The sequence below is a fragment of the Misgurnus anguillicaudatus genome, chromosome 16 (genome assembly GCF_027580225.2).
Source record: "Misgurnus anguillicaudatus chromosome 16, ASM2758022v2, whole genome shotgun sequence".
Taxonomy (NCBI): domain Eukaryota; kingdom Metazoa; phylum Chordata; class Actinopteri; order Cypriniformes; family Cobitidae; genus Misgurnus; species Misgurnus anguillicaudatus.
In genome coordinates, this window is record NC_073352.2 from 25,871,571 (window position 1) to 25,892,032 (window position 20,462).

The 20,462-nt window shown below is 36.7% G+C and overlaps 2 protein-coding genes across 3 annotated transcripts; both read right to left on the reverse strand.

The window, feature by feature from the left end:
* Window positions 1-985: 985 nt before the first annotated feature.
* mgarpa (mitochondria localized glutamic acid rich protein a) lies at window positions 986-16,446 on the reverse strand. Of its 2 annotated transcripts, none has more exons than XM_055177774.2 (8): window positions 16,282-16,446; window positions 11,913-12,013; window positions 11,330-11,435; window positions 10,858-10,881; window positions 6,003-6,311; window positions 3,284-4,103; window positions 2,707-2,762; window positions 986-2,303 (listed from the first exon to the last, which is right to left on the reverse strand). In XM_055177774.2, the coding sequence occupies exons 1-6, from the start codon at window positions 16,361-16,363 to the stop codon at window positions 3,697-3,699; spliced, it is 1,029 nt and encodes a 342-aa protein (XP_055033749.2). In that variant the 5' UTR covers window positions 16,364-16,446; the 3' UTR covers window positions 986-2,303; window positions 2,707-2,762; window positions 3,284-3,696. The 2 variants fall into 2 exon arrangements, with proteins under 2 accessions (XP_055033749.2, XP_055033750.2); XM_055177775.2 differs by having other exon boundaries at window positions 3,277-4,103.
* Window positions 16,447-19,135: 2,689 nt separating this feature from the next.
* ndufc1 (NADH:ubiquinone oxidoreductase subunit C1) lies at window positions 19,136-20,359 on the reverse strand. Its single transcript, XM_055177600.2, has 4 exons — window positions 20,228-20,359; window positions 19,599-19,702; window positions 19,434-19,501; window positions 19,136-19,241 (listed from the first exon to the last, which is right to left on the reverse strand). The coding sequence occupies exons 1-3, from the start codon at window positions 20,271-20,273 to the stop codon at window positions 19,442-19,444; spliced, it is 210 nt and encodes a 69-aa protein (XP_055033575.1). The 5' UTR covers window positions 20,274-20,359; the 3' UTR covers window positions 19,136-19,241; window positions 19,434-19,441.
* Between the last annotated feature and the right edge of the window lie 103 nt (window positions 20,360-20,462).

Here is a 20,462-nt window from a genome sequence, read left to right on the forward strand (position 1 = left end):
GAATTGTTAAAAGTAATACATGCATGCTATATACTGACATAGCAATTAGCCCATATTCCCTACACAGAGAGGCGGTTTCCCGGCAGGGATTAGACTAGTCCTAGACTAAAAAAATGTAATAGCTTTCAAAACTGAAAACAATTTGCGCTGACATTTCTTAAAGGGATAGTTCACCCCAAAATGAAAATTGTGTCATTATTTACCCTCATGTTGTTACAAACCTGTATACATTTCTTTGTTCTGATAAACACAAAGGAAGATATTGTGAGAAATGTTTGTAACCAAACCATTTGTGAACCCATTCACTTCCATAGTAGGAATAAAAAAGAAAAAAATACTATGGAAGTAAATGGGGTCCACAGTTTGGTTACAAACATTTCTCAAAATATCTTCCTTTGTTCATCAGAACAACAAAATGTATACAGGTTTGTAACAGCATGAGAGTGAGTAAATGATGACAGAATTTTCATTTTTGGGTGAACTATCCATTTAAAGTTTGTTTTCCCTCAAAATGCACACAAGTAATATTTTTAGTAAGGCATGTTTGTTAAAACTAGTTCTATTTTCTAATTAAACTAAGGCCAAGTCCGTTCTTAAATCAATCCCCATCTGGGAAACCACCCCAGAATATGTTTTAGGGGCGTTTTCTAAGGCAGGGTTTATCCTAGTCCCAGACTAAGATGCATGTTTGAGCTGCCTTCATTTTACAACACCTTGTATGGACGTATCTTATATCAGTGGCATTGTTTTGTCTTTAGGTGTTTTAATCTTTGTAAGTCGCTTTGGATATAAAAGCATCTGCTATATGCCTAAATGTAAATGTCTCAAGATGCACACTAGAATAGTTTATTGGAAGGATTGCACTTAACTATCCTAATACAACTAAGGCCTAGTCCTGTATTAATTTAAACCCTGTCCGGGAAATTTATAATAAGACCCCTTAACACACAATCACATAAAATGACACAGAAATCAGTTATGCAGCTCTTTTAACTCTCCCTTTATTTTTCTCAGATACAGATTCACAGCATATTCACAGATACGTTTACTAGGCTTATAGTTAAAGTAGAAAACCTCAGAAATGCACATGTATTACACTACTCAAGCCACAAAACAGCAACAAGAAAGTGATACTGAAACCTATTTCACATTATTTCCATAAAGGTCCCTTATTCAAACGCATATGAAAAATACTTTTAATTGAATGTAGTCATTTTTGTATCTGCATGTTCTTTTCTGCCCGTAATTTCCCCTCGTATACTTAGTCTACATGTCTATAAGTCTTAAATATAAACAAATTAAGTTACAGCAAGCGTAACTTTGGCATAACATGTTGGGACACCTTATAACTTTGACTTGCATACTTGTGAAGAAAGATATTTTACAACCACAAGAATCTTTTCATTGGCGTGTCTGATAATTAATAGACCATCCGAAAACAAACAGGAACACAAAAGCAGATAATAACTCATTGAAGAACAATAAAGCAACTAGCCTACTAATAAAGCAATAAAGCAAGACTAATAAAGCATCACAGTGTTTTTGCTTTTAGATAACGTTATAATGACTTTACAACATTCATTTCAAAAGTAATTTGTAACATGACATGACTTAATACTGTAATGTATTGACAATATTGACATTTGCAATTTGTTGGCCATGTTTTTCTTTAACCCATGTAACAATTTTAGTACTAGCTCAATACTGATTACTGCAAGTGAAAAATACAGTTTTATTACAGAATACTTTGCATTTTCAAGGTGAGTAACATGACTCAAGGTGAGGTAGTGGTATCAGAAATAATGACAATTGATAAACAAGTCAAGGAAGAGGAGAACCTGAGGTCTAACCGGCTATTAATGGTGATTATCGTGCAGGTATGGCAGTGTGTTTGCTTGGCAATTTTGCAGTGCTGGTATAGTAATGATTGACATTGCAATAAGAAACCTGTCCTACTAGTGTAAAGTTTGAGGTAGAGTTAACTAAAGTATAATAGGCTCAATCGTGCAGTTGACTAGTAAACAGAGGGTGGAGTTCCATTTAAAAACAGCTAAAAGTGTATCAAGATCACAGCTTTTTCACCTATTGCATGAAGTGTTGTAAATGTGAAGGACAGGTGTATTCAAAGTGGAAGGTACTATACACCATGTAGTAATAGTATTTGGATAAGTGCTGATATTGCATCAAATACATTGAGTTGAATGTGAGCTCAAAGTGGAAGCAGGAAATGGGGAAAAGGGAAGGCACATCGCTAATTCTTGATCAAGGAACTGGTTTACTATCCCACATCTGACCTCTCACAACTGTAATGAAAACAACAAGAACAGCAAATAATATAACATGTTAACCAGTAAATGTACAATGTATTAATTTAATACACTGGTTTTACAGACAAGGCTTAGCTAAAGTCAGGATTTGGCCTTAGTTAAATTAAAATATTTAAGAATTAAAACATTCCCAATCTTGAGACACATCAATGGCACTGGCATATTTGAAGATCTGTCAATGCAAGTTATTTTCAGCGGAGACAGCTCAAACATGTGTTTTAGTCTAGGACTAGCCTTAAGCCGTGTCTGTGAAACAAAGTTATTAAGAAATTACTGTTTAATAAAAATATCTACATTGCATCTATGCTAATATCTATAATATAGTATCTTTATTACATTTATATATTAAATGATTATTTTTGCGATTTAATATTTTTACCTTAAGTTTCTTAGCTGGTACTAATGCATTTGCACTTGAAGCAATCGGCGCTTGGCCTATGAAAAACAAAAAAGAATAGGTTACAGCAAATATTAAGACAATTATCAATTAATAAATATTCTGGCAAGTTTTCTTAATTACTGTTTACCATCAAATACATTTTCTATCAATCCATTATTCAATATATAGAGTTGATGATGATGATACTATTAGATTTCTTTTTTGAAAGATTGTTTAAATCAGTTTAAAAGGTCAGTTATAGGCGGAGTGCACAATGTTTGAAAGCCAATGTTGATATTTGAAATCACCTAAACATACACGCCCCTACCCCAATAGAATCTGGACCTTCTTTTGATAGACCCGCCCCACATATACGCAACCCCGGCAAAGATGTCAGTTAGTAGACACAGACCTTACTGCTGATTGGTTACAAGTGTGTTTTGGTATTCGGCCCGACTCCCTTTTCCAAAGCGTTTTTCAAACATTGTGCACTCCGCCTTTAAACCAGCTTTCCTATGAGCACCATCATTAAATTAATTGTGAATTAGAACACTTCTTAAAGTTGGTTACCTGTTACCTGACCTGATGGCTCCACATCATCATCAGGGGCCGGAATGATTTTACCGGTTAAGGGGGATACACCCAGGACCTTGGGTTTCTTTTCTGATTTAGGAGCTCCCTCCAAGACAACCACTATGAAATCTTTCGATTCAGCTGGAACTTCCACAACTGGACTTGCTGGTGCTTCCTCAACCACACTTTCTAAAACCTCCACCACTGGACTTTCTGCGGTCACATCCTCTACAGCTGGTGACTCTTGGACATCCTCAACTGGTGCCTCATCATCTACTGGGGTTACTGGTGAATCAACTGGAGCCTCCTCTGCTACTGGGTTTACTGGTGAATCAACTGGAGCCTCTTCTGCTACTGGGATTACTGGTGCCTCCTCTGCTACTGGGGTTACTGGTGAATCAACTGGGGCCTCCTCTGCTACTGGACTGGTGCCTCCTCTACTACTGGGGTTACTGGTGAATCAACTGGTGCCTCCTCTGCTACTGGGGTTACTGGTGCCTCTTCTGAAGTTACTGGGGAATCAGCGTTCACACTCTCTTCTGCTGGGACATCTTCTATCACTGCGGGAACAGATACCTCCTCTGCAAAAGGTGCCTCTTCTGCGAAAACTGGTGAAGCAACAGATGCTGCCTCTATTACTGGTTCACTTTCTAATTCCTCTGCTGGAGGCACATTAATAGGCCTCTCTGGAGCAGCTTCAGTCTGCACTGTAGTCTCTGTGCCAGCATCCACATCCTCCACTGACACAGATTTCACAGGAACCTCAAGAACAGAGGCAGCAGCCATCTCCAATGTTTCAAGGCTGACCGACTCTGACTTCGCCACTGCAAAACACAACCATGCCACCCAAATGATCTTAAAATATTATTGTTTTCCTTTAAAGTTTATAACTTCTAACACACACACACACACACACACACACACACACACACACATGTGGGACTACTTACTAAAATGGCAGTTAGATTAAAGCAACACTATGTAGTTTCCATGTAAAAATGACTTACAGCTCCCCCATGTGGTTGAAAAGCGCAACAGTGCCTGGTATCAGACACTCTTCTGCAGGCAGGGGGAGGGGCGGGGCTGTGTGCTCTACCCTCCACCGCCACGTTCAGAGTGTGCTTGTAGCAGCTAGGAGGCTGCTCAGGTTGCAGCAACAGTACAATTTGTCCAGTTAATAGTTGTTCTATTACTGAAATAATTTTAGAGACATTAAAGGTAAAAAAAAACTACATAGTGTTGCTTTAAGACAAAGCATGCATTGGGAAAATTAGGAAATGTGACTAAACTAAAGGTACAGTGTTCCATCCTTACTAGAGACAAACAGGTAAAAGCAAAGTGTCTCAGCACTTTTTCATTGCCTTACTCCATCAATATTCAAGATATCAAGGTTATATTTCCAAAAGCTGTTCTTTACATTATGCAAGATGGTTTTATGTAAACAGTAAATCACAATAAAATGACTTAAGATGGATTTTCACAGACATATGGGAGTTTTTGGTTTTTACATGTCCCCATTATTTAATAGATACATAGAGGCTTTACTGCCAAATATCACCAAGACAGACATACCACAAATGTAAAGAAACTACTAAAGTGTGCTGATTAATTTTCAATGTTAATAACTCCAAATTCAGCATTTAAAACTGTAGCTTTACAATAAGCCATTACATTTGTGAATACATTTCAGTTTGCACAAGCATATGATTTAAAGGAAAAATAAACACAGTAAATCTTTTGATACTTAATTTTATTAAAAGGGCTTTAACCCCTCATTTATTTTCCATTTCATTTTTTAATTACACGGTATATGAGCAATTGTAATTACATATTCGAGTTCCTTGTTAAGTTACTGAGTTCTCTGACAGTTTATTTATACAGAGAATTATAAATGGTTACCTAATACAGAAACACATCTGTCATAATCACTAGAGAGCAAAAGGCTCACAATTCAATTGAGAAATTTTGAGGTTTCAAAATATTATTTGGCATGTACATACTAAGTGATATCTGGCAGAGAAGCAAAGGTTACAGTGGTCATGGTTTAAACAAAGGCAGCTTGTCTTTGTCATTTCATGCAGTTAGAAAGGAGGTAAGGCAGACCCGAGGTTGAGAGTTACTGGCTCATTTGTAAACATTATGTTATGAATACAGAAGAAATGAGAGTATATAGTCTAAAGATAAGGCAAGTTTGGTGAAATCATATTGTATTTTACAAAATATATTAACTTTGGATCCTCACAGTGATTTAATATTTAAATATACATAGCAAATCCCATTATATACCAAAATATACACAAATATACTTAATGGGATGTTTGCTATTTGGTAACAGGACATTATTCAAGATTCAAGCACAAGGATCAATTTTAAAATGTATACATACACATTCATTTATGAAATGTGTCTCTGATCCTTATAGCTTCAAGAAAAAAAAGTGAGAATCGAATCTAAAATTAAACCAAATTGGATGTGAAAATGTGATGGTCTCTTTATCTATCCTAAGCGCTGTCAAGCAATAACATCAAGTAGGGACACTGAATGTTGTTTTACAGTATACTGGTATGCCATTTGAATTATTTTAATCATGTAAGGGATGAAAAGTAACAAACCATGCTCTGTCATGTATCATATGTGTGTAGGTAAATGTGTACCCATGGCCATTCAGGCCTCTGTTTCAGTAGCTTCTGTGACTGCCTCCTCTTGGGATGCCGGTTGCGTACCATTGCTCTCTGAAGAAGGCTCTTCTATGACCGGAGCTACGACTGCCTCTGCCGCCGTCTCAACTTCCTGTGCCAGCTTCTCCACTTCCTGCGCTACAGCCGCCACCTCCTCGGCCGTCTCGGCAACAACCTCTGCCACCTCAGCGACCACCTCCGCCGTCTCAGCAACCGTTTCAGCAACCTTCTCCACAACAGTCTCCAAAGACCCAGCATCCTTGGCCTGAGCCACTTCCATTAGGACCTCTGGTTCTGCCTCATTCTCATTAGCTACAGCATTGACATCCTCCTCTGCTACTATCCCATTGGCTTCTGGCAAACAACATAGATGAGAAAACCATTAGTAAGCTTTCTTTACATGTTTCAGCACACATGCTTTCATACCCACCCACACATGACATTATTAAACGAAAATGATGACTTTAGAATTGTAGATAAGAAACATGGCAAGATCCAAACATATACAAAACGTGCACTCGCTCTCTCACACAGACAAGCACCCATCTTGGACATTTTACTAAATTAAACAATTACTGCATAAAGCATGCAAAGCCAAAATTTAGGAGGAAGGAGTAAAGAAAAAGAAATAAAACAGGAAAAACAGGGATAAATGGGCAGGTGAGGGAATACAAAGATGGTCAAGCCTTACCATCTGATCAAAGTTAGCAGTCACAGCATCTCTGTGGCTTTGTTGTGCATGTTTAATTTGTTGCCTTGCTTGTAATAATTGTAACTACATTACTCTGCAGTAAACCCTGCATTTTAAATGAGAGTTTAAAGTCAAGAAGTTTTAGGAAGATCTAGAAAAGTTGAACCCATAGCATTATTATGATTGTAGCTCAGGAGAGACAGATCCAAAACTGATGACTAAAGATGCCCAGCTCGACTGTCCAATTTAGTTAAACTATGGAAAGAGGCAGAACAAAGAGACGGTTAGAAATATAAGAAAAGAGACCGATTCACTGAATGTTTTAGGGTTGTAGATAATTATACTCGTAGTTTTCTTCCAAGACCACAGTATTGATACTTTCACAAAAGCTCTTTTTGGACTGCAGCGAGTAATAAAAGACAACAGGTAAAGATGTTGGGAAAAGTGCTTTAGGAGAATAGGAGTGCACTGGAGTGTAGACACAACCAAATAATGTTTCACACAAAAGAAGAACATGTCAAGAATCAGCCGGTTCTGATTAACAGGCTTTTTGACAAATAGGATCAGGAGGGATCAGTTTGGTTTGAAGTATGTACATAGGGCAGCTGTTCACTATACATTATAATCCAAACCACACCAAAAAATAAATACATCAGTTTATAAAAATTAATAAATAAGCTATTTATATTTTTTAAATATTCAAAAAATAAGCTTCCCACATTTTTATTATGGACTCCACTGATATAGCTGGAAATCTTTATAATCACAGCAATAGGACTTTATTGTATCATTTATCCCAAATATCAGAAGATATTCTATTGCTTATAATAATTAAAAAAAAAAACATTTGCAGGTTGATCCTACCTGGCATTAACACAGCAATTAATCAGAACAGGCTGTAAACTGTGTGCCAGTAACATAATTATTGTGCCCTACTACAGTGATCGGCCGATAAGGTGTCAGAATCGATTGCATTAGAGGAAACACTGTGTTACTTCAACACTCTGAACTTCAGTAATGGGTGTTATAATGGATTTCCAAATTACACGGAAATAACACCAAAAATATTTAACGCTTCTCATTCATCACTCCATCTCAGACAATGCAAGTTAAAGGGACACTCCAGTGTTTTTTAAAATAGGCTCATTTTCCAGCTCCCCTAGAGTTAAAGCAACACTAAAGAGTTTTTGCTTTTTGCTCCCCCTACAGGTTAGAAGCAGAATTGTCCATTACCACTGTCGTAAATAATTTAGCCTACTGCAGCATAGCTGGCTCTGACTGGATTGTAGGTCTGCCGTAAAGCAAGTTTTTGTAGTTTTCACTCGAACTACAGGACCGCGACCGGACGGCTGGAAACTTCTTTAGTGCGGTTTTGGCCGATAGAGGGCTGCAAAGCGAATGTGAAAGTGCCGTCCACACTCTTTCTAGTGGACGAACGACAAACTTTTTTGGAAACGTTATTTTAAGGTAAAAAACTCTTTGGTGTTGCTTTAAACATTTGATTTTTACCGTTTTGGAATCCATTCAGCTGATCTCCGTGTCTGGCGGTACCCTTTTTAGCATAGCTTAGCGTAATTCATTGGATCTGATTAGACCATTAGCATCGCGCTAAAAAATTACAAAAGAGTTTAATATTTTTCCTATTTAAAACTTGACTCTTCTGTAGTTACACTGTGTACTAAGGCTATGTTTACATTAATGCATTTATGCTTTAAAACGCGTTACTTTTGCTACGTTTACGCCTTTCATCTACACTACCTCACCATTTTCGACCCTCATAAACGGATTCGTTCGCAAACGCTGAAGACCCTGTTTAAGTTTGAGAACTCAGACGTTGCTCTGAGTGTAAATGAACGTAGATGGAGTCTTATGTAAACGAACAGCTGATATTCACGTGACAGCGCATCATTTTCAAAGTAAAAATTATTTTATTGATGTAAATGTTGGTTTGCAACGGAGGTTTTGCCAAAAATAGTAAACATCTACCAATCAGCTATTATAAACACTATATCGGATTGTTTTAACATGTATCCTTATAGATAATGTGTGTTTTATATTAATGTTTGAGTATTGTTGGGTTTAATGCGTTTATGTTTTGTTTAAATTTAGTTAGCTTACGAAAGATACTGTAATTTTATACGCCATATAGTCGTTGCAAAGGCCAATATGAAGGGAGAATTGTAATGGGTCAGACATTATTTTCCAGTTTAATGTAAGTTTTGTTTGCTACTTTAAAATGAATTTCGTTTCAGATAATTGGTCTCTTAATTTTAATCGATGTTTTGTTGATAAGTTTTGTGAATATAAATTAATAAAAACAATAAACTCAACGTCATTAATATAATGCTCGTTTAGGCGCTTGGCTTTTAGCTATTTGTGTGTTGCTAGCAGAGGACGTGCACGGACCTCGCACACTTTTGTAAAAATTAATGCAATAAGCATTTCTGGTAGGCTAAAGCAATACTTCACTTCTTACTATATGTTTGATTGAAGTTTGCATTTGCTGAAATTTATTTTTGCTTCAAGTTCGCTACTGTTTAGAATGCTTTCTTTTTAAATCATAAAGACCTTTCTGTTTAGTTATAAAATCAAAATTAACCTATTAATCATATTAATATGTTGTAGGGGGAGCTAGAACAGTATAAGTGTTTGTTTTGTTTAAATTTAGTTAGCTTACGAAAGATAGACTGTAATTTTAAACGCAATATAGGCGTTGTAAAGGCCAATATGAAGGGAGAATTGTAATGGGTCAGACATTATTTTCCAGTTTAATGTAAGTTTTGTTTGCTACTTTAAAATTAATTTCGTTTCAGATAATTTGTCTCTTAATTTTAATCGATGTTTTGTTGATAAGTTTTGTGAATATAAATTAATAAAAACAATAAACTCAACGTCATTAATATAATGCTCGTTTAGGCGCTTGCGCTTTTAGCTATTTGTGTGTTGCTAGCGGAGGACGTGCACGGACCTCGCACACTTTTAAAAATTAATGCAATAAGCATTTCTGGTAGGCTAAAGCAATACTTCACCTCTTACTATGTTTGATTGAAGTCTGCATTTGCTGAAATTTATTTTTGCTTTAAGTTCGCTACTGTTTAGTACTGTTCACTTGAATGCTTTCTTTTTAAATCATAAAGACCTTTCTGTTTAGTTATAAAATCAAAATTTACCTATTAATCATATTAATATGTTGTAGGGGGAAAATAGAACAGTATAAGACTTTCCCAAACACATTTTTAAAGGTTCAAAAATAGTGTCTGTTATAGTTGCCAGCAAAGGACCCATGTATGACTTTATGTCAATATCGCACACCCCTGGGCTGCGTAAACGTGCAAAGGTAAGCTATTATTAGAGTAATAAGTTATTTTACACTTATATGCGCATGCTCAGTTACGTGATTGGTCATGTTTCATGCGTTTATGGTGGTGTATAGTGTGGATGAAGATTCTTTTTAAAATGCCAGTATAAACGAAGATCTTTTTCATTTTAAAATGCCGTTTTAAAACGCAAATGCTCTAATGTAAACATGGCCTAAGACCGACAGAAAATTTTAAGTTGTGATTTTCTATGCAGATATGGCTAGGAACTATACCAGGGTTTCACGCAGCACTTTTCAGTTCGTGCAGCCCGCCTAAGCTGGGAAACCCTACCGTCTTAACTAGGTCATTCAAAAAAATAATAAGAAATATCGCTGCAAAAAAGGCCGTCAAGTGCATCTCGGAGAATAGTGCGGACACGCTATTCGTGCGCAACATCACTGCGCCTGCTGCAGCCATGTTACAACAACTTTTAATTTTCCGTCGGTTTGAGCACACAACTTAACTACAGAAGAGTCAAGTTCCAAAAAGAAAAAAATATCTGAACTCCCCGGTTACTCTTCAGTGCGATGCCAATGGTCCAATCAGACTCAACGGATCATGCCAAGCCATGCCAAAAGTGGCAGCGCCAGACCCGGAGATCACCCACATGGACTCCAAAACTGCAAAAAATCAAATGCTTATTTGGAGCTGGAAAATGAGCATACCTTCAGAAAAAAGTGGAGTGCACCTTTAAAGCAAAAGTTAGTTTCAGACAAAATGTACTAAACAGTTTCCATCATTTCTAGGACAAAAGCATGACAAATTACACTATTTGATACATACACTTTAAGGTTTACTTTAATTAGATTTACATTAAATAGCACTTTAGTATAAGAAAATATTCACATACCATCACCATCATCCCTAGTACTACCTACAAAAAAAAGATTAAAAATATGTTTATATATAATCTGAAATCCTTCAATAAATCCTAACGTAAATGCATGACGTTCTCATTCACAACTGTCACCAATATCAGATGGGATAATGTTCCATTTTGATAGTACTTCAAAGAAAACGCCCTTACACACTGCTGTCATTTAGATAAGAGCTTTGGCTCACATGCAGGAATGTTAAAGATCCAGTTTATCTATGGTGCTAGATTTGACAAAACTGTAACAGTGTAGCAAGATGTCAACGTTAAGCTGTTTGACACTTTTACACCATATGCATAATAAATGTTTTGGATTATGTTATTTTTAATGGTGCCTCAATTATCTGCCCTATGCATATTCTTTCACATAACAATATGACATAGTACCACATACAGAAACTGCTAATGTGAAACAGATCGATTGTTATGATACATAAGCGAGACTTACTCTTGGGTGGCCATGGTTTGGGCTTCCACTCAGCCTTGGGACGCGCTTTGATTTCCGTGAGGCGTTCATTCACACGGTCACGGTCTTTTCCAATTGTTCTGTAAGTCTGTCAGTGAATTCAGTCAAAATGTTAGTAAAATTGTTTACTTAAATATGTAAGTTGCATGCAGTATATTGAATTTAAAATTAAGTAACAAGTAAAGAGTATTTATTAAACACACTTAGCAATAAGACTAAAATTTGTCCTTATTTTATCATGCATACATTGCAAGCCAGCAAAAATTTTTTGCTGACCATCCATTTAGACATATTTACACAAAACAACAAATGACCTCACCCTACCAAATACTCCTTGTTCAAGGTCCTTTACATTTGCTAAGAGATCATTTTAGAATAGCTTGCCAGCTCTACCATTTAAAGCTTGGAAGAACCAGGACATTTACTAAAATAACTCAATGTGTTCTTCTGAAAGATAATGGACATAATCTCGGATGTCTCGAGGGAAAGAAAATCCTGGGATAACTTTCATTTCTTGCTAAACTATCCCTTTGATTTTACATTTTAATTTCCTGTCAGGACTTACATATGTCAAAGCACCTGCAAACACTCCACCACAGAGAACAACATAAAGCAAATTCTCTCCCGAGCCACCAGGAACCGAAGACATAAGCCTCCGAGGAACAACTGAAAGAACAATAGATATTTTTTAGTATGAGTTTTACAATACTAGGGTAATAATTAATACTTCATAATCGTGTTGCATGCATAGGGTTTCCCTTACTGTTCAGTGCAATATTTCTGCCTAACTCCTTACTTGGTTTATTGCAAAATCTCTAAAATGCTTCATTTTATACATCTATTTGGACTTCTTTTAAAACTCAGTGCTAACATTTCCTTATCCACCTCCAAACCAATAGGTTTACTTTTAGTATCATCTAACACACATTTAGAAAACCAAGCTTAGAGCACAAAAATCATTCTGACACCAGATTAGTATAGTAAGATTTTGTCAAAGCGTGGCAATATCCTCATTAAGGTAATCCAGTCACTTGGTCTTGAGTAAATGAGTTCTAGACACCATTGTGTTATTTATACCTGCTAATCTGTTAATCTCAGAGTCAAAGGATGAGACCAACAGAAAGTGTGATGTGCTTTGGTACACTAGTGGTTGACCAATATAAGATTTTTTAAAGATACCGAAGGCAATATCTAGACAGCAAGGCTTTTGAAAGATGCCCAACAAATACAACATATTTACACAATACAACTTTTTCATACTTCTTATAAAACGACTGAAATTTTAATGAGAGGGATTTGTTTATTTCATAAGACTTTGCTCAACAAACGTGACACCCAAGTGTAGCATTACAAGTCTCGAATGAGAAGTAACAAACATCAGAAACATCATGATGTGAGGCGAACAAATTGTTTTGGATTAAAAGGCTTGGATATTCCATTTCCTTGGACTCTTGAGGATTTATGAAAACAATTTGTTTTGGACAATTTCACCAAAGTGGATAAAGGGAAGAATTTGAACGCAAGTAAACAAACTGAGGCTACATTTACACATAGCCGGGTATTTTGAGAAACAAATACTTTCCCGCCTCCGTTTTCAATAATAACATCGTGCACACAACATCGTTTTATAAAAAAACTTTCCATTTACATCAACCCGCATAAATACGCCGTCAAGCGGCATAATAACTATGCCAAACCTGTGGGAGGCAGTGTAGGAAGGGGAATACAGCCATGCAAGCCAATCAAAATCGTCAGAATCGACACCAACGAAGAACACGAGTGACTTCCTGTTCCTTTCATAACAGCAAATGGGCTGAATCCCAAACCGCCTACTTCCATACTATATAGTATGCAAAGTAGCGCTTTTTACATACTACATAGTATGGAAGTAGGCGGTTTGGGATTCAGCCAACATAAACCTGATTGATCAGTAGCCAAACCATAGATATGTATATAAAGGCTAGATGGCTCGTCCGCGCTGCTGGCCAATTGAGTGCAACGTCCGCATTTTGGCGGCCATCTTACGACAGGGCGCTCGCTCACTCGTAGCATTGAGTTTTAATGATGCAGGTACTTTTAAATGACCATAACTTGCTTAATTTTTTACCGATTTTCAAACGGTTTGGTTTGTTATAAACGTCAAAGATGTACCTATGACACTGCATACCTATACTAAAAATAAAAAATAAATTCATAAAACATGTTAAAGCATCCAGAATTATAGCCATGTTAATAACGTTTGTAAAAACCCAAACCGTTTGAAAATCGGTAGAAAATTGAGCAAGTTATGGTCATTTAACAGTACCTGCACCATTAAACTCAATGCTACGAGTGAGCGAGCGCCCTGTCGTAAGATGGCCGCCAGGTGATGCCGTTAGGGACTCCGCCTTGAGCCATCTAGCCTTTATATACATATCTATGAGCCAAACAAACTGTAAGGGCGCTCTCATGACGTTAAACATTTTCTGGCGCAAAATGTGACATTTAAGAACCTAAAACCCCGTTTCTCCCAGTTGACACGGCAACACATAACCGGGGTAATCAGAAATATCCACTTTGGCCAGAGGTTTTAGAAATAATCGTTTTCTGTAATAAAAACGCGGTTTTCATGTAAATGACAGGCCAAACCGCAGGGAAATATATGCGTCTTTCCTTCGTGTAAACAGGGTATGAATCGGTGACGCCTGGTTCAGGTAACAAACAACTAGATTACAGTTTTATGACTTTTATGACATGTGCGTTGGCTTAATGGAATCCTGAGAGCCTAAGCTTTCAATCAATGTGCTGCATGACCAAATCTTTTGAAGATTTAATGTTTCAAAGTTACAATGAAGTTTATGCAGCCTCACTTCCGAGGGTGTGTGCGCCGTATATGGCACAGTGTTCCCTATCAGGTTAATGGGTTGTATTTTACACAATACTTACTTAAATTGACAACAACAATTGAAAACAGGAAATAGGGAACTACTCAATCTGTTAAAGGAGCTGTACGTAATATTGACTTCTAGCGGTTGAACTTGGTACCACAGTCCAAATTTAAAATTATTGGGAGATGTTTTTCCCTGCCCACCTCTTGGACAGGAGCGCAACTGACGATGGAAAGCATATGTTTATCTGCTCGTTTTTATGTTTGCAATGTTCTTTGTTATCTGCAAATTACAATCCCACTTGTGTGGATTTTTATAACTCAATTTGCGGCTCATTTCAGAGGTTGTGTGCACCAGAGGTCGCATTTATGGGCCATTGCATTCTCATTTAAGCAATAATAATAATGATAACTGGCAACCGAGCTTTTGAAATACACTTTTGGGTAAATTGGCAGTGGGCAAACCACACGGACTAAAACAAACACAGACATTCCGACACGGAAGGCTCAGTTGAAAAGAGATTAACTACAGCATTGTTTTCAGAGAAACAGACACGGAACTTAGCACGTTTCCCTAAATATCTACAAATATATTATAGTATTTTTTGATTTAGTAAAGTCAAAAACCTACATACATTTCATTCGGATTTGTGTACATAGCAGTAAATATCTATTGTGTCTATAAGAAGTGTATGTGCTGAAGCATTTAGGAAAGTCTTTCATTGTACTTCTTCACACAGTGCTTGCACATACAATGAAGGACTTTGACTTTGAAGAAACAATGCCACTTACACATTGGATGACCTGAGGGTGAGTAAATTAACAGCAAATGTTCATTTCCCTACTAACCCTTTAACTGGCTAAACAGGCTGGATTAACGGCAAATGCTAACAACTCTTAATGGTTAATCGCCCTTGTTAAAATACAAGTCTGGCCCATGACATTTCATTTAGAGGGAGGTAGTGATGTAACCACCACAAGGCAGAGTGTACACAACAAAACTCACTCTGTAAATAGATTTCTCCCAGCTTGATATTGGAACAGTTGAACATGCAAGAATAAAACGACTGACAACAGTAAATGCACCATGTATTCATTTACTCATGGCTCTTTTGGGAAGAACAGCTTGAGATTTTTGCATTTTAGATATTATAAATTTGATCTTAAATGCAACGTAATTGATCCTTAAATGTATAATATTTTTGTATTTTACCCTTTAACGCAGATAGAGTTTGCAATGCCTTTAAAATATCATTTTCATAATAAATAAAAAACAAACGCAAGTATGTTTCACAAGTCCGCGCGTGCCTGCGTCTATACATCGAGCCCCGTCACACGTATACAAATCACGTGATCTGTACACGGGGGCATAATCTATGGCACATTTGCAACAATGAAGGTCACAAATCCAGTGCACTATAAATACTTGTCAAACATTTAATTTTAACTGATTTACATATTACGCAAGTTCGTGTTTCATAATCATAAGTTATAAAGAAAATGCATTTGGTTGTCCAACTCAATCATCTGTGGTTGAAAAACTAACTCTACACACACAATATATATACACATTATTTCAAACGATAAATAAGTACCAAAAATAATAATAGTACAGGTTTTGTGTTGTCCATAATGGCTACATTCCTGAATGTTTGTTACCAGGGTCTGTTTTATTCGATCTGTAACGTTACACCGTGTTTTCTTAAAATACACTACTTACAAACACACGTGTCATAATGGTAGGTAGGCGTGTAACTTACTAGCTCTAAAAAGCGATCATTACTTTCACGCCATTTAAAGTTGCGAAGCACAACACGGTTCGATGTTGCAACTGACCTTCATTTCTCCTTAACCCTAAAAATGCAGTCTATTTCCCCCGTAACCTGTATTAGCGTAAAATTTGTACATATTTTATGTACATAACCAACTCAAGCACATTGTCAGTGCAAGCTAAATTTAACAACCCCTTGACCAGTCACAATTAACAGTTTGGAAAACACACAGATGCACCACTGTAATAATGTTTTTTTTTTACAAAACAGAAACTAATAGATAAGATGGTTCTCACCATCCCTATAGAGGTGTGCGCGGTACAGTGACTGTCGCGCCAGAGGCCCACACCTCTGCCAGGCCGCTCTGCACGCAAACATCGTCCCAACAGCCACGGTAGGTAAGCAGAGTGCGAGTCCAAGGGAGGTTCAATGAATGACTGCGAGTGTGTGAAGACAGTTTAAGTGGGAGGAGTGTGCACGAGAGGAGGAGAAAACTTTCATTTCTCTTTAATCCTCCACCAACCAGAATTCCTGTGCACGCCCCCTTAATCCAGGGCATAAATCCAGGGTAGTAAATAGGCTTGTTCGACTTCATGCGGCGCCACAAGAATCGACAGCCGGATGACGTCAAAGTACCGCGAGAGCTACTCGCAAAATCATACAGAGGAGTCTGCTTTAAATCGCTCTCGCGGAATTTTGACGTCATCTGGCTGTCTGTTCTTGGGGCGCCACATGTAATCGAACAAGCCTATTATTTTGTTGCCGACATACAGCAAAAATCTAACAAATAATTTTCGGTTAAAGTGTTACTTCATGTTTTACATTTATCTGAATTTAATGTTTTATTTTTTTAAATGAATGTTTATGAGGTTATCCTCTTTAGTACTTTTAAAATTAATTAACGCTCTTAACAATCCAAAAATGAAAATGCTATCATCATTTACTCACCATCATGTTGTTCTAAACCTATATTAGTTTATTTTGATAAATTAAGATATTTTGATAGATGATAGTAACCACAGCTGTTGGTACCCATTGACTTTCGTAGTTGGAAAAACTAATAATATGTCAACTGTATATTTACCATTATTTATCTATGTTTAACAGAATAAAGACACTTATATCGGTTTAAAACACACTGTGCTTAACCACGGATTATCTTCGGAGTGTTTCACACTTGTAATTTAGAAGTGGGGTTATCCTGCTTTTGTGGGGTTAACCCTTCATTGCGGTGCCAAATGCATGCAGTGTGAAACGGAGTGGGGTTAGAATGTTATATAACTCAATCCTTAGCCATGGACAGCCAATCAGAATCTGAAGAGCACGTACCTCATATTGAAAACACTTACGGGCGGTTTCTCTGACAGGGATTAGACTAGTCCTAGACTTAAACACTTTTAAGAGCTCTCCAAACTGAAAACAACTTGCACTTACATATCTTAAAATACACCAGTGCCCTTTGTTTTACCTCAAAATGCACACAGGTAATGTTTTTAGTAAGGCATGTTTGTTAAAAACTAATTATATTTCCTAATTAAACTAAGGCCTAGTCCCGGATTAAGCTAATCCTGGTCCAGGAAACCGCCCCATTAGAGTAAAAAGACATCCCAGGAAGCTTAAAACAGCTTAGAGATTTACTTTGCAACCTGTTTTGTCATTGATATTTTAATTCAGTCAGTTTGACATCGCTTTTTATCCAATCATGACCCAAAAAGGCCATCATGATGGTGAGTAAACAACAGAATTTTCATTTTTATGTAAACTTTCCCTAAGGTGCTTAGAACATTTTTGGCTGTATAGTTCCATAAAAAACCTTTAACATCAAAAGAACCTTTCTGTTTCTCAAAAGGTTCTTTGTAGTGGAAAAATATTATTTAGACTATTAAATAGAAAGAAATAGTTCTTCTGGAAACAGGGCTCCAGACTAACTTTTTTCACTAGGAGCACAGTGGCCCCAACTGAAAATTTTAGGGGCGCAACCAAAAAATTTAGGGGCACACCCTAAATTATCATGCAAATAATCACATTTCTACAAATTTCCACTGTGTTAATAATAAATACTTTGATGATAGATGCAGAAAGTACAATGTGCTGTTTCAAATTCAGTGTCACATCACAAAAAAAGGTAAAATTTACTGGTCGCACATGTGCAACTGGGTGTAAAATTCAGTGGCACTCTCAAATTTTGGTGGCAAAATGCCACCATTTTGTGGCAGTCTGGAGCCCTGTTCTCCTGGGAACAAAAAAAAAGGTTCTTCAGAAGAACAAAAAAATTGTTGTTCTTTGGGGAACCACAAATGCTTCAATGGCTTTGATATGAAAATCCTTTCATAGCAACTTCATTTTGGAGAGTGCAAGTATAAAAAACAGACGAGACTGTCCAGTGCTCTTTATCCTATTCATTAGCATAATGATCTGAGGAGATTTACGATTACACCTAAAAACATGCAACAGGAATGAGGTATTTTTGTAGGCCAACCTGGAAGTTAACGGGACACTGGTTCTCTCGCCAGCCAGAAAGCCCATTCGTTTTTCCCATAGACTTTTGGACTATCACAAAGCTGTGTATTAACAAAAGTTTTTACAGGTTCCAACAAGTTAATCTTCACAGATGAAAACAAATTTTAAGAATTTTGATGTGTAAATGTGTTTACTAGAAATATAAAAAGCCGGATTTTGACTGAAAGAAAGCATTAAAGTTGTGTTCATCCGTGAAGATTAACCTGTTGGACAAAGTGTGTCATAACTTTTGTTAAAAACAGATCTTACTTTTTGGGATAATTCAAGTGTCCATGGGAAAAATGTTATGTGCCCTTTTGCGAAATAACCAGTATCCCGCCAACTTCTAAAATACAACATCCTTGCGGACTGGCTGTAATTAATCAGTTTTCTAAATGCATGTTTGTTACTGTACATTGGAAAAAGGTAATTGTCCCCCCCCTCAAAAGTTGTCTTTTTTCTTAAGCAAACTTATTTAATATTTTACATATGCATAAAATGTAACTTTATAGATCAAAACTTATGTCATTGATCATGTTTTTGAATGCTTTTCATTCTTGTTCCTCTTATTTCTTGCTTGGTGCTAAGATTTATAACCAAAAACAAATAAAACCAACATGATCACTGGAGAGCAGCAAGGCTGACTCTAGATTAGTTATACATACACATCTTTATTAAGCATTTTTTTACATCTTTACATGGCAGGAACATAAAAATGGGAAAAGCCAACGATCCAGAGAAAACAGCACTCAGTGGCCTGCAAAGAATAAATAAAAAAATAAAAAAATATTTATAAAAAAAAATGAATTACCACACACTTTACACCACACCATCATTAGCAAACTCTGGTCCAAGACGTAGCCATAAATCAACTTTGGAAACATCAGGGCACCACACTAAAAAGGTACAATGTTGATTTTTTTTATTTAAGAGATGTGATTTAACTTACTGCATGAATCACTCCAGCCCATTCCTTTTTTTGTATTCCTGCACATCAGTGCTATGTTGTTTAAGGAGCTTGTTGGGGACAGAGAGATTGTGTTAACACGTACTTATCTTACCATCAGGAAATTGCAATGAAAGATGTTTTAAAACAATTAAAATTGTGGATTACCAGTGCCCACAGGACAGCTGTGCTTCCGAATGCCAGCCCTACTCTCAGCATATTTGGTCTGGAGTAATCAGGTTTGGAGGCGGTGAAGGCATTTCTGCTAACCACTGAACGAGAGGAAATAAAACAGTTAATTAACCTTATTTATATTTAATATATCGGACACTTTTGGTTACTTTTGTAGAAGTTGTTTCAAATTTGCAAATGCATTAAGAAATGAAGCAACAGCACATACTACCCACTGCTGGTGATTTTCTAAACTAATACTATTATAATGACAACGTATGTATATAATGTAAGATAACCATTTGGAATATATTGTATATAAGGTATAGTATGATTTAAAGAATAACCAACTTAAGCTGATTTGCTGGTCCTCCCAGCCTGGTAAAGTTGGTCAAGCTGGTGGGTCAGTTGGTCTTTCAGCCTGACCACCTAAGTCTAGTTTGACCAGCTTAAAAAGTGACAAACACATATAACGTTAGACCAGCTTGACTAACGTTAGTGCGCTGCTAAATGCTAAGCTAAGCAAGGTCAGTTAAGTGCATTGCTAAATAGGACGAATAAAGATAGACAAAAAACGTCGTGATTATGCAATGTACGACTAATATAATTTGATTTATAGTACTCACTCTTATGGATAGTCCACGTTCGCAGCAATAACCGACCGAAAGGCATTTTGACAGCGTTGATTATCCCAGACTCAACGTTGTTTGATGTTATCTCTGCTCGATTATCTTCCCTTCATGATTTGAACGGACCAGCTAGCGGCACGTAGAAAAATCGATCAGGAATATAAAACGTGCATGTAGAAATAATTTTACTCAACCACACATAATCCTCTTATTTAAGTTATATGCATTTATA

What these genes read in the sequence shown, in the direction of transcription:
- mgarpa (XM_055177774.2), bottom strand. Translation starts at nt 16,363, where the DNA reads ATGTTTGCGTGCAGAGCGGCCTGGCAGAGGTGTGGGCCTCTGGCGCGA. An exon ending in CGCACACCTCTATAGGGATG is followed by an intron (nt 12,014 to 16,281) that starts GTGAGAACCATC and finishes TTGTTCTTTCAG; the next exon opens with TTGTTCCTCGGAGGCTTATG. An exon ending in TACTAGGGATGATGGTGATG is followed by an intron (nt 6,312 to 10,857) that starts GTATGTGAATAT and finishes GTTGTTTGCCAG; the next exon opens with AAGCCAATGGGATAGTAGCA.
- ndufc1 (XM_055177600.2), bottom strand. Translation starts at nt 20,273, where the DNA reads ATGCCTTTCGGTCGGTTATTGCTGCGAACGTGGACTATCCATAAGA. An exon ending in AACGTGGACTATCCATAAGA is followed by an intron (nt 19,703 to 20,227) that starts GTGAGTACTATA and finishes CCTCTCGTTCAG; the next exon opens with TGGTTAGCAGAAATGCCTTC. An exon ending in CAGCTGTCCTGTGGGCACTG is followed by an intron (nt 19,502 to 19,598) that starts GTAATCCACAAT and finishes GTCCCCAACAAG; the next exon opens with CTCCTTAAACAACATAGCAC.